Source organism: Gopherus evgoodei, chromosome 1 (genome assembly GCF_007399415.2).
Source record: "Gopherus evgoodei ecotype Sinaloan lineage chromosome 1, rGopEvg1_v1.p, whole genome shotgun sequence".
Classification (NCBI taxonomy): Eukaryota; Metazoa; Chordata; order Testudines; family Testudinidae; genus Gopherus; species Gopherus evgoodei.
In genome coordinates, this window is record NC_044322.1 from 108,032,157 (window position 1) to 108,045,587 (window position 13,431).

Consider the following 13,431-nt stretch of genomic DNA (forward strand, 5'->3'; position numbering starts at 1 on the left):
GCCACCACTCCCCAGAGGAAACATAGGGTAATGGTGTTTGGTGACTCTCTTCTGAGGGGGACAGAGGCACCCATCTGTTGCCTTGACATGGCATCCTGGGAGGTATGCTGCTGCCAGGGGCCCACATCCGAGATGTTACAGAGGGATCATTGAGAATCATCTGTCCCTCTGACTACTACCCCATGCTACTCATACATGTGAGCACTAATGATACCGAGAAGGTATGAGCCTCAGCAGATCAGAAGTGACTACAGGGCTCTGGGAGTATGGGTGAAGGAGCTGGGGGGTGCAGGTGCTGTTCTCTTCAGTCCTTCTGGTCAAGAGTAGGGGCCCAGGGAGAGACAGATGCATCCTGGAGGTGAATGCCTGGCTGCAAGGATGGTGTTGCCAGGAGGGCTTCGGCTTCCTTGACCACAGGATGCTGTTCCAGGAAGAAGGACTGCTAAGCAGACATGGGGTCCAACTATTGAGGAAGAGGAAGAGCATATTTGGATACAGACTGGCTAACCTCTGGCTTTAAATTAGGTTTGAAGGGGGCAGGTGACAAAAGCCCACAGGTAAGTCAAAAACATGGAGACCTAGGAGAAGGGTCAGAATTTGAGGGGAGCAAGGGCTGTTATAGCAGGGATAAAGGAGAGACAAGACAGAATTGGGGGCGGGGAAATCAAATCAGTAGTTTAGATGTCTGTATGCTAATGTGAGACGTATGGGGAATAAGCAGGAAGAATTCAAAATGCTAGTAAATAAACACAACTGTGACATAGTTGGCATTACAGAGACTTGGTGGAATAATACACATGCTCCCAGCCTCTATAGTAGGGGTCAGCAACCTTTCAGAAGTGCTGCGCCGAGTCTTCATTTATTCACTCTAATTTAAGGTTTCACGTGCCAGTAATATATTTTAACGTTTTTAGAAGGTCTCTCTGTAAGTCTATAATATATAACTAAACTATTGTTGTATGTAAATAAGGTTTTTAAAATGTTTAAGAAGCTTCATTTAAAACTAAATTAAAATGCAGAGCCCCCTGGACTGGTCAGGACCCGGGCAGTGTGAGTACCACTGAAAATCAGCTCGCGTGCTGCCTTTGGCACGCATGCCATAGGTTGCCTACCCCCCCTGCTCTAGTGTTCCCTGCCCATCCATTTCCTCTGGCCCATCAAAGCTTCAGGTTAGGCCCCTACCCTGCAAGCCCCTCTCCCTAGCTGCTTTGAATTTCCCATATAAGCCAACTCAGTAAGGCCTGGCTGGCCTGATTCCAAGCCACATCACAGGGACATCTAGACAAGCTCACGCTCCATGCTATTAATTTCTTCATGCTCATAGCCCACCCCAGTATGTAATGGTGGGAGCTGTTGCCATCTATGGAGGGTAAGGAGTCTTGGTGGGCTAACCTGTATTCCACCTTGGTGCCACAGCCTGTCAGGAATTTAATTTGGCAGCTCCTTCACAGAGCCATGAACAGAAGCCTATTGTTGATGCAGTTTTTGGATTCCCCTTACAGTTGTTTCTCTTGTGGTGAGACGAAGACCCTAGCACATGCATCTTGACAGCATGCAGTCCCTTTTCTGCCTCTTCCAGAATGTCTTGTCAAGGTTCTGTCTTCACTTTTCTCCACATCTTTTTATTTATGCATGTCCTCACAAAGTTGCACAAAGTTGTCAACCTCCTTCTGGCTTTCAGCTAATGCGCCATATATCCAATCAAGAAGGAAGGGGTTGGACAGAGGGCTTATCTGTGACCAAGACTGTGGGGGTCGATTTTGTGCACTTGTCTGTTCAAGTCTCTGGGAAGAGTTTCTCTGGGCAGAGTTTCTCTGGGCAGCATCCATTAGCTCTCTGAACTCTTGAGCAGTGGATATTGTCCAGGGATCTCTGCTTGGTGTCAGCTTCAGAAACACTGATTGCAAACCTATGACCCTTACTTCCATTCATTTTTTTTCCATTTGTTGTCCCACAGAATCAGTTGATAGATGTATTTATTCTGGTCCTTTCCTGCTAGAGAGAGGGCGGTTCTTTTTGGTTCACTAGATTATTCACAGATCTCTGAAGGTGACTTATTTGAACAAGAGTATTGTCAAGCTTGAAATGAACAATAGTATTGTCAGTGTTAGGCCTAAAACTTCCGGGAGCTTCACAAAGCGAGCCTTGTAAAATTAGCTTTAAAAAGCAAGCTTTGCAAAAGGAAACAGACTCGTGGTCAAAAATGTGCTGCAACCAGGTAACACATTATGCTGACTCCTATAAAGTGAGATAAGTTGTACCCCCCAGGCACAGCTTGTCTAATCCACATTAACCATATTTAAAACAATTGGCTACAAGAAAATAAGCAAGCATAAAGTATACAGCCAAAGCAACATTAACCACATTAAAGATTTGGCCTAACCTGATTGGTTGACCTGCTTCAAAACATGGGGGGCAGATGAGATAAAATATGTTGAGTCTCACGTGGGTTTGTGTGTGTGTTGACCTAAAAGAGAGCGCTCTTTGTCAGGCTCACATACACCCCCTGAACCAAAGGGACTTGCACTTCACCGACTATCTGTACCTGGCCAGTGCAGAAAGCGGTCGACTGAAGATAACATATCTTTGGAAAAATGCAGGGTAAGGTTTTGGAGTAAAGTCTGGGTTGCTTGAGCTGATTTAATCTCAGGTAGTACTGACACTACAGTATTCAAGATGGTAGTGTCAGAATAATTTGATCTCAGGTTATAGCAATGCTGCAGTATTAAATATAGTAGTAGGTACCTGATGCATAATGTTACTTGTACTTGTCTTCAGTATAATTTGCCATTTATATTAATCCTTATTCAATGCTGGTCTTTAACTTTTCTTTTCCTATTCTGTGTTCCATTTATAGCCGTTAAGTCATTAAAAACCTTTCTTGAGGAATAATCAGTAGTTTTAATTTCTTTATGCAGACACCACTTAACCTCATTACATCTGTGTTGGGTGGTGGGAAGCAGTGATCACCCAGGGTATAATTAGGGCCCTGATGTCTCCCTCTTCCATAATCTCCAGAGGATCCATGAAGTACATAGGGACGATAGGCCTACGCTGAGACCCCACTTGCTCCAGACCTACGCCTAGACTTTGGGTCCCTTCCTGCCCCAACCCTAACCCCAGGAGCACTATCTACCCCAGCCATAACCTGAGAAACCTTTTCTGCCCCAATGCTAACCCTAGGGTGGGAGGCTCTACCTGTTCCAACCCTAATCCTAGGCTTGGGGGACTGTACCTGTCCAAACCATAACTTGTTGAAGTTTATCTACTCCAACCTCTGACCCTAAAATATGGTGCCCTTCCTGCCCCAACCCTAGGCGGGGGGGGGGGGGGCGGAAACTTACCTGCCCTTCAATGTAACCCAAGCCTGAGGCACTTTTCCAGCCCAGTTCTAACCCCAGCCCTATTCTCATTGAGACACTTTCTGGTCTCATCCCAGTCCTATACTGGGTACCTCCCTGCCTGCCCCATCTCTGCCCCTGGACTAGGGGGACCCTACCTGCCCCATCCATAGCCCAGGCCAGAAGGGTGGAACACTACTTCTAGCCCTGACCATAGGATGAGGTGCCCTATCTGCCCTTCACCTAACTGTGGGGACCCTACCTGCCCCAACCTTAGTCCAGGGAGACTATACCTAGCACTACCTCAGCACCAACCTACATAATTTTGCAATAAACTGATGCATACTAGTTCCATCTTTAGGGTACACATGCTCCCCTTTCCTTACACTGATTGGATAGGAGCAAACTCCAATCACCTCATAACCAACCATATTACAGCTCTGTAATGTGCAAACTAATTCCCATCTCCTCAGACTTCTACCAACTAGTCTCATCTATTGCATAGGCCATTCAATATAGCTACAACCCAGTGAATGCAGCTGCAGTATATGCAGATAATTCCCAGTGGGTATTGCCAGTGCCACAGGGGCAGAGTCAAGGTTGGGTGCATGTTTACCTTAACAGTGTATTTCTTGGTTTTCAGTTTAAGTTTTGCTAAACTCAACATTCTGGAAAGACAAGCTGTCACTAGGAAACTAACTGCATAAACATTTGCCATTTGATTATACGTAGTTCAAATCCATCTGCATTTTTTCTGCCAAAAGCAGCACATTTATTCCACTTGCTTGTTGTTAAGCAAAGCTGCAGCCCATATTTTGCCATCTAACACAAAATTACCATTGAAGGCAGGGGAGTTACAAACATGTAAGAGAGCAAAATTCATCCTTCTATTCAAAGCGGCAAAGCTTATTTATACTAATAATTAAAAACAGCCAAATAGCCTTTAATTATTCATATCAGTATTCAATCTCCGAGACCAGAAGTATGCTCCAACTTTCTCCAATTCTCTGCCTTTGTACAGTAGAGAAAACAGGGCTATGGTAATAGCCTGCATTTCTCACTTTCAATTCCAGCATATAAACTCAAAATTGCCTCATCAATCTCCTTCTTAACTCACATACTGCACTCTTGCAACCTTATTTTGCTCTGAGGACTTCAGTTGATCTTCCAAAAATTAAAAACGTACAGAAGACATCTTAAGAATTTACAACAGGCAGCAATCAAGGACCTCAAGTGTCAGTTTTGGAAATTTAGTCTTGGAAGCAAAAAATATTTGAATGAGGGGTCTTAAGAAAATGTTTCACAGGTAGGATATAGATACTTCAGTCAAATATTTTTGAAGACAAATGAGTGTCTGAAACCTGTTTAAGTAATAGTGAATGAAAGCTGAACATAGTACATATTTCCTTAAAAGCTTGTCTGGCAGGAAATTTAAGTCTTGAGTTATACTTCACGTGGGTATATAAAACCTCATTTAAAACTATAAAATGTAGCCAAGCAACATATGTGCAAAATTAGTTGTAACCTGAGGAGGAAAATCCAGACAGCACACTGTGTAACTACTAATGGGTTTGATTTGTCTAAACAAGTATGAACAAAAGCATTATGTAAAACTCTAAAATAGCACTTGGAAAAATGTTTTTAATTAAGCTTTAAGTCTGAAGTGTTAGTTTGACCAAAATTATAGAATGCTAGCGGCGCCATGCTTCAGGTGAGATTTAGGTTCCACTGCACATCTCACTCGTCCCCAGAAGTTAAGTGCTTGCATTATTCTGGCCAACTGTTCTATTTGCTTATACAGTCATTGTAACCAACTAGTATCTAACTCACTATACTTTAAATTTGCTTTGTGGTATTTTATATTAGAATGGTAATATATGAAACAATATTGTAAGTTTTATTAGAAAATATTGATGATTTTTCAGACTTTTTCCTAATAAAATGTTTAAGGGAAAACTGAGTACTACACAATTTCAGTGTGAAACACAGAGCCAACATTTCTGATCTTTCGTTGGGAGCTCAGGACTGATATAGTCTTTACACAGTGTAGAAAACATGTACTAGTATCTTTGAAAGCACGAAGAAATTCAGTCAAAGATGACTTGCCAGCCTATTTACCTTTTTTTTTTTTTTTTAAAATAATTCCACATAATGAAAATAAATGAAGATTCCACACAGGGATTAAGAAGGATTAAATAGGTAAGTGAGTTTTGACTTTAAAATTATTAAACACTTGTTCATATAATCAATGAATGTGTCTCTTCTAAATAAAATAAATTCAGATACAATCGAGTTATTTCTTTTTAAATCCAATTTGTAAACATCCCTTTTAAACAACAAAAAATTGATACAGTTCAAAGGTCTTATTGGCTTTCTTTTGTTTAATATATTCTCCCACCGTTCTTTTATCAAATCACAGAAGTAGTATATCTTACATTATTTAATGTCTGTACAGAGCACTTGTATGAATTTTTACTTTTGTAATAAGCTTTAAATACAATGTATTTTCAGTGAACATAACCCTAAAAGTAATCTTAACTGGCTAGATATACACAGCATTAGATTTTCAAAGCAGTTGTAAAAAACACAAAGCAAACAAAATATATGTACAGTATATCAAAATCAGTCAAATATTTTGACCTGACGATTTCTATAACAAGTAGCAGTAATTTTAAATTGCATAAAAAGCAAAAACAGTGCCAACATGCCTCCAGGCTAAAAATAAAGTCCAAAAATCAGAACCAACCCTGCCTTGCAGCCAAATATGGGTAATCTGCTTTTCCACTTCTGTAATGACAAGGGCCCCAACAATGAAGAAAATAATTCCTATACTACATTAAAGTGAAACATTTTTCAAACTTCGTCTTTGCATTTTTAACATTTCATTTGTCATAGAAAGTAAAGATGAACTTTCGATTCAATAAATGCACAAATTTGTAAATCAGAGAAGCTCCTTTAAGAACACTTTTCAAACCTTGCATAGTGACAGCTGGCACTGATGTTGCTACCACAGCTTCAGCAGAAAGTACAAAAAAGGAAAATATTTACTTCAAAAGAGATGCACAAACACAACTTGTTTTCTGCACAAAATTCAATACAGTTTGATCATATTAATAAGAGGGAAAACATTTTTTAAAAAGGGGAAGATAGTGTTCACTAGCTTGGAAATAAAAAAGTAAAAAACCACAACATTCCATAGTAAAATGCAAAGAATAAACATTTCATTGTAACACCACCTACTTGCATCACTAAATAAGCCCCATACATGCAACAAATTAGAACTATAGTATAAGACTGTCAAATGAAAGGTTTACTTTTTATATAAACAAAAGTGTAAAAATAGTAATAGTTGCATTCTTCAGATTTAATGCTAGGTGAGGATTTTTTGTCCCTCCCAAACATTTGCTAGCAATTTCAAAATGAATTTGACGAACAAGATGCTGATTTAGGAGCCATGATAAAGATACATTGTGCCTAAGACAGTATTATCGTATTTCTGTTCAACTTTAACAGAATTGGAATGCTCAACAACACTGTTAAGTTCAGGGATGCTTTCAGCAGTATCCCCAAAACCATGATAATGCCCATAGTGCAAAGTATCTCCAAGATCGTCAACCCATGAGGGCCTGTTAGACACAAAGCTACTTGGGCTTCCATTCAGATGCAGTGAACCACACATATCAGCAGAAGTATTCATGGCTTTTTCTGGTTCTTCAGTGCCGTTTCTGGTGTGACTACTGTGCCTATTGGCAGAAGCTACTCCAGGAGTTATTCCATTAGGTATTAACGTTAAACATTCTTCATGCCTGGCATCCATTCCATTAAACTGTGTTATGGCGGTGAAGTCCAAATGTCCATTGATGGTACATCCATTTGTCAATGCATTCAAAACGGAGCTACTGCTATTCATATCTGCATTAAGAAATATATCTGTCACCAAAAATTGAGAATCAATGGAAATACATAAAAATGTCTCCACTGCACTCCACTTTTGTTTTTCAAAGCCTATGTATGGAAACTTGAAAGGGGGAAAAAAAAAAAAGCCAAACAAAAACAAGTGCAAACCTAATTTTTATATTCCATGTCAACATAGGTGGTTTAAAAGTAATGTAATCTGACTCTGATCAGTAAATTTGAAAGCTAATTTCAAAAACATAACTGCTAACTAAATTAGAAATGTAAATATATATAGCTCTGCTAATCTTTCTAAGACAGTGTGAATTTTAGAAAAAATAAGATATTAAGTGACAAGTGTAGAGTAACAAAGCAGACAACATTCCAAATAGTATTTTGAGAAACAGGACAAAGGTTTTTGAAGTTAAGCTACCTTTTTACACAAATTTAAAATCCACCTGGAACAAAAGAATCTCTGTGCAAGAACTGAAATTTGAGTGGACTACAGTTTTTAGCAGTGGTGATTAACTTAGGGTTCTTGCCTCCTCTTTAGTGACAGATCTCAGGTAACAGTACACATTGAAACAGGCAATATGAACAAGCTTGTGTCAGTGGGGAATCTAATATAAAAGGTTTCCTAAGTTTGCATATTGAACATTTAATTTCAGTATAACTAGTGGTTTATTTGAGAATATATTAGCAGGAAAAATGTGTTTTTTCTTAATGATAGATTTGTAACATCTGTACAATCCACATGCAAAATGCCATACAACAGCAAAATGCACAGAAGACCGTAAGATTAGTAACAGAAAACACTGCAAACATGCATGCAAAAAACCAGACTGGTTTAAGCAATTTCTCGTTTGAATTTTAGTAATTAGTACACTAATTACCTTTTCTGTAAAACCTAAATTTCAGTCAAGTTTCAAATGTATGTTTCTGCAGTGGTACTCAAAGTACTAGCACAAAAATAGATTAGTGAGTGTGCCCTAAAATTACCTATTGGGGCATATATTTGTGTGTGTGTGTGTCTGTGTGTGTCTGTGTGTGTGTCTCTCTCTCTCTCTCTAACGATAAACTCAGACTTTAAGGTCAGAAGGGACCATTATGATCATCAAGCAGGGCAAACCTAGAAACTTTAGCTTTGTATTTTGATATTTGAGCATTTTACATTTTCTGTGTCTCTCTGAACATATACACATACATTTATGTACATATTAATGCATAAATCTTTGTGCAGAAAAGTATCATTTGTTTTATTTCTAGCTCAGGACAGTTAAGTATTCTCTTACTAAATTGCCAAATTTTAAAACATGGGGTACTTGTTTGAAGGAAAGGTAATGAGTACCACTGTTTTACACCAAAGAAGTGGAAAGTTGTGGTTCTCCACGTAAATATAAACTGATACACATAATATGACATTGTGCGTTACTATATGTGAAATACCAGTGCCAAGAAAGTGAATGAATTGAGAGTTTTGTGACACTAAGTGCAGTAACTGAAGTTTCCTGCTTTATCCCTAAACCGCTTAAAATAATCACATTAACTAAACATTAGCCACAGAATCCTGTTGGAGGTCAAGTTTAAAAAAAAAAAAAAAGAAATTCAAACACATTATGCCTACTAATATTGTGACAAAGACACATTAAAAATTTGATAATGTGTTTATTAACTGGAAAAAGTGCAAAGTCCTGTTTTAAAATTGATAATTTAGGCTAGCTTTGCCAAGTGGGTGAAGTTAACAATGGTATTTCTGTTAGTGAATATTCAAAAGCAGATCATGAATAGTTCTAGTGATAATTATAGCAGTTTTATATTTGTTGAAAATAAGCACCCATAACAATATACAATATTGATGAAAGAGAAAGTCAACTACTTTTCAATAAATATAAACATTTGGCAACTATCACTGGAGCTTTTCATCTACTTTTGGTGAATCCGACCAATGGTATCAAGCAGAAACATTTTATTATAGTGTGACTTACAACATGAATATTTATTTCAAAATGTAGTAATACACTAAAATAGTAACTCCTCCCTTTACCTACCAAGTGGATGGACAAGCTGACCCAAGACAATTTTTCTTAAGACAGCGTAACTCTATACACACTCTCGGGTTATTAAAAAGCATCTTGATCAAGCGGCCCCTGAAAAAATTAAAGTACTAATATGCACTACTACTAACAATATGGCTGTTTTCATGAAGACTGATACAAAATCCAAACAGTAGTTTCCAAGATTGTTCCAAATGGCAACTCAATGAAAATCTCATGGCATCAATAGTCTTATCCAGATAAAACAAAAGCAATAGCTGTTCACAACATGATTTCTACAGTCATATTGCTGTGTTTGAACAAATATCGGACACGCAATCGTTAAGTTTGGACTATTATTTTTAGCTTATGTTGTGCTAGTCTGAAACTAGCTAAGAGGTTCCACACTGTGTCAAGAACTATATAAACCATTAGGATATACTACTTCTTGTACAATATTGGTAATTAAGTCTATCTATCTGATACCAATTAAACCAATCATTTAAAATACCTCTGAATTTTCCTTTAAGCTGCAAACATAGTAACTAAAAACAAGGCACATGAAATGTAAGCCTTTAATTAAAGTGAAACAGCCATAGTGAACTTCTATTTAGATTAGATCAATAAGGTCTCCCTTATACCCTTGCAGTGTGTTCTATGAAACAGCTAATCTTCGATATCTACTTAAAAACCCAAATATTACTGTAATAACTATTATACAATAGTTTAAGACTCTGGACAACAGTGTGCAAAAAGAAAAGGATGTTTTATATTTAAATTAGAAATAAAATGCATATTGATTCTTGCAACGACAGGGAGTTTGCATTGCAGAAACTGTGTAAATTTCAATCTCTTTTGGTCCAACAGAACCACTCTCCTGTTTGGTGTCTTCAACCATTTGAATGTTGTTGTAGTTAACAGGAAACTGTCCACTCCCACCTGATACAACAGCAAACTCTTTATCAATGTGCATATTGTCAGCATCATCCTCATTTCCTCCATTCATCACTGGTATTAAGCCATCAAAGCTATGAGCTGGTAAAAAAAGAAGGTTAGATTTAGTTTCGAGAGCACAGTTGAAAACTCGTATCCAAGCCAATAAACTGAAGTGTAAATATTCTCATTATTAAAAATGAGAAAAAAACTGCTATATGGAAAGATTAATTGTATGCGCATAAAAGAAGAAATCTGAGGGGTGCATGAAGGAAACTGGATTAGAAGTGACTGATTGTGGGAGAATTAAGGATTTGGCAGGGGACAGGGGGTTGGCAGCCCTGGGGATCTTTTCCAGTTTATATCTTGTTTTTAAAGCTCATGCTTCAGGGCTTTAGCTGGTCACACACAGGGGTCAAGAAAAGGATACTCACCCCCAATGTATCCTGGGGGGGGAAACGGGGGGAGGAGAGGTTTGGTCACTCTCCTCTCAAGCATCAAACATGTCCACAGATGGAGATCAGATCCATATGTGGGTTTGGCAAGAAATATCCCCCCAGGTCAGACTGGCAGTGACCTTCGAGTTTTGTTGTTTTTGCCTTCTCCTGTAGCATGGAGCGCAGATCACTTGCCAGGATTATCTCACTTCATCAATTTCCTGCCATTGCAGGGACCTCAGGCCTTGATGTAAACTCAAGTTCATTCTGTCTTCTGTCAGTGGCAACATAGTAGTTTAGTCTCCTATGTGCTGTAATACTTTAGTTGTTGGTTTTAGTGTGTGCTGGTGCTGTTTGTTGCCCACCATATACAGAAGACTAGACGATCAGGTCATTCCTTCTAGCCTTAAACTCTGACTATGACTCAACACAAACTAGATGCTCCATCACATTCAAGTACATTAGATTGATTTTTCTGGTGAAGTGAATAGAAATAGTTGACATTTCAATTACCCATCATTAGGCTTCAGTTAGCACAATGATACGGAAGAGAGCAATTCATACTTCTCAGAGAACATTTATAGCTTGGGATCAGACACCAGTATATTTGATGCAGATTCTGAACGCTATCTTTGGAACCATAAAGACTATAGACAATTAGTCTAGGACATGAAGCCTACCTGCCCCAGAGAGTATAGGTGGCCTTCCCTCACCAATGCTTTCCTTGTTCCCCTCTGCCTCCAGAACTACTGGGCTCCAAAAAATAGCAGAGGGAGAAAGAGGGGGTGACCCAATGTGGAGCGCTAGATGCTATACAGTCACAGAACAGAAGTTATGTAAGACAAGCAATGCCCTTTTTTCCTTCCTGGCTTTGCTTCCATGCAGCCTCGCTAATTGGCCAGTGGAAGCAGCACTGTGCTCCCTAAACTGCCTCTGTTCTTGCTACATTGTAGAGAGAAAAAGACAGCTACCTTTTCCGTAACTGGTGTTCTTTGAGATGTGTTGCTCATGTCCATTCCATATTAGGCGTGTTTGCTCTTGCCACATGCACCAGTGTCAGAAGTTTTTCCCTCAGCAGTATCCGTAGAGGACTGGCTCTGGCACCCTGTGGAGTAGTGTCCACATGCCATGGTATAAGAGGTGCTGCCGGCTCTCCCCACCCTCAGTTCCTTCTTGCCAGAAACTCCAACAGTGCGGAAGGAGGGTGGGTTGTGGAATGGACATGAGCAACACATCTCAAAGAACACCAGTTACAGAAAAGGTAACTGTCTTTTCTTCGAGTGCCTGCTCATGTCCATTCCATATTAGGTAACTCCAAAGCAGTACCCATGGAAGTGGGTAGTTCACAGACATGTAGATTGCAACACAGCTCTGATGAACCCAGCGTCATCTCTGGCCTGCTGAGTGATGGCATAATGAGAGGTAAACATGTGACCAGAGGACCATGTTGTAGCTCTACAGATATCCTGGATAGGAATGTGCGCCAAGAAGGCCGCCAAAGACACCTGCGCTGTAATCGAGTGGGCTCTGACAATCAGTGGTGGCGGAACCACAGCCAGGTCGTAACAGGCCTTATGCACCAGGTAATCCAATTGGAAATTCTCTGCAAGGACACCGGGTGACCCGTCATCCACTGTAGCAATAAAGAGTTGAGTCGATCTTTGGAAAGGCCTGGTACATTCTAAGTAAAAACCCAAGGCACTCCAGACATCCACAGAGAGAAGATGGCTCTCCTCACTGGTCTTGTGCAGTTTGGGACAAAACACCGGAAGGAAGGTGTCCTGGTTCATATGGAAGGTGGAAACCACCTTTGGCATGAAGGCAGGGTGGGGCCGCAACTGAACCGTATCTATGTAGAGGACTCTGTACAGAGTCAGGCTTTAATTTCAGGGACCCATCTTGCCGACGTCACCACCACCAGGAACGTGACCTTCCAAGACAGTGGGAAAGGGAGCAGGAACCCAGTGGCTCAAGTGGCAGGCCAGTGATCCTAGAGAGGACAAAGTTAACATCCCACTGCAGGACAGGAGTCCATATCTGCGGGAAGTCTCTCGAGGCCTCTCAAGAATCTGACCATTATGTCATGAGAAAACACTGTCTGGCCCTAGATTGGTGAGTGAAAAGTGGAGATGGCCGCGAGATGAACTCTAATGGAAGAGTGTGCCAGGCCCTGGTTCCCTGAATGAAGCAGGTAGTGTAAGACAGACTGTACAGAAGAGTGCGAGGGAGAGATGCCATGCTCTGACACCCAGCAGGAAAACCTCATCCACTTGGCCAGGTAAGTCTGTCTGGTTGAGGGCTTCCTGCTTTCCAGGAGGACTTGTTGGACCTCACCCTTGTAAAGGTTTCATCTGCAGACATGCAAACAAGTCTGCAGACTGCCATTGAGCCCAAATTCCTCAAAAAACTGCCTTAGTAAATTCTGTCAACTTGCCTTGAGGTAGACAAAGCTAAATCCCTTGTGAAATTTGGGACAGACATTATGAAAGTCAGAATCTTTACTAAAATAAGGTCTGGTTTTTCCTTCACTCAGACCAAGAGAGTCTTGAAGATGGAACACTTCTTTAGGGCATAACTTAACCCATGTTAAGATGACATTCCTATAAGCCAGTCATCTAAGTATGGATAAGTCTGTAAGCCCCGATGATGCACATGAACTGTGATCACAGCCAAGGACTTGGTGAACACCTTAAGAGATGCCACTCTCCCATCAAGTTGTTTAAGAGAGCAAGGGACCCAAACCAATGCAGGACCAAAAAGGGGTTATGTTCCCCAGAAGAAGCCATGTGGAAT

At 40.1% G+C, this 13,431-nt stretch overlaps 1 protein-coding gene across 6 annotated transcripts in view; it reads right to left on the reverse strand.

Moving 5' to 3' along the window:
* Positions 1 to 5,641: 5,641 nt before the first annotated feature.
* Positions 5,642 to 13,431, reverse strand: part of ANKRD10 (ankyrin repeat domain 10) — a 42,520-nt gene continuing 34,730 nt past the window's right edge. For all 6 annotated transcript variants that reach the window (XM_030568656.1, XM_030568665.1, XM_030568690.1 and 3 more), the window contains 2 exons: positions 10,208 to 10,303; positions 5,642 to 7,253 (listed from right to left, as the gene is read on the reverse strand). In XM_030568656.1, the coding sequence (XP_030424516.1) occupies positions 6,787 to 7,253; positions 10,208 to 10,303 (563 nt within the window). In that variant the 3' untranslated portion in view covers positions 5,642 to 6,786. The remainder of the gene's footprint in view (positions 7,254 to 10,207; positions 10,304 to 13,431) is intronic.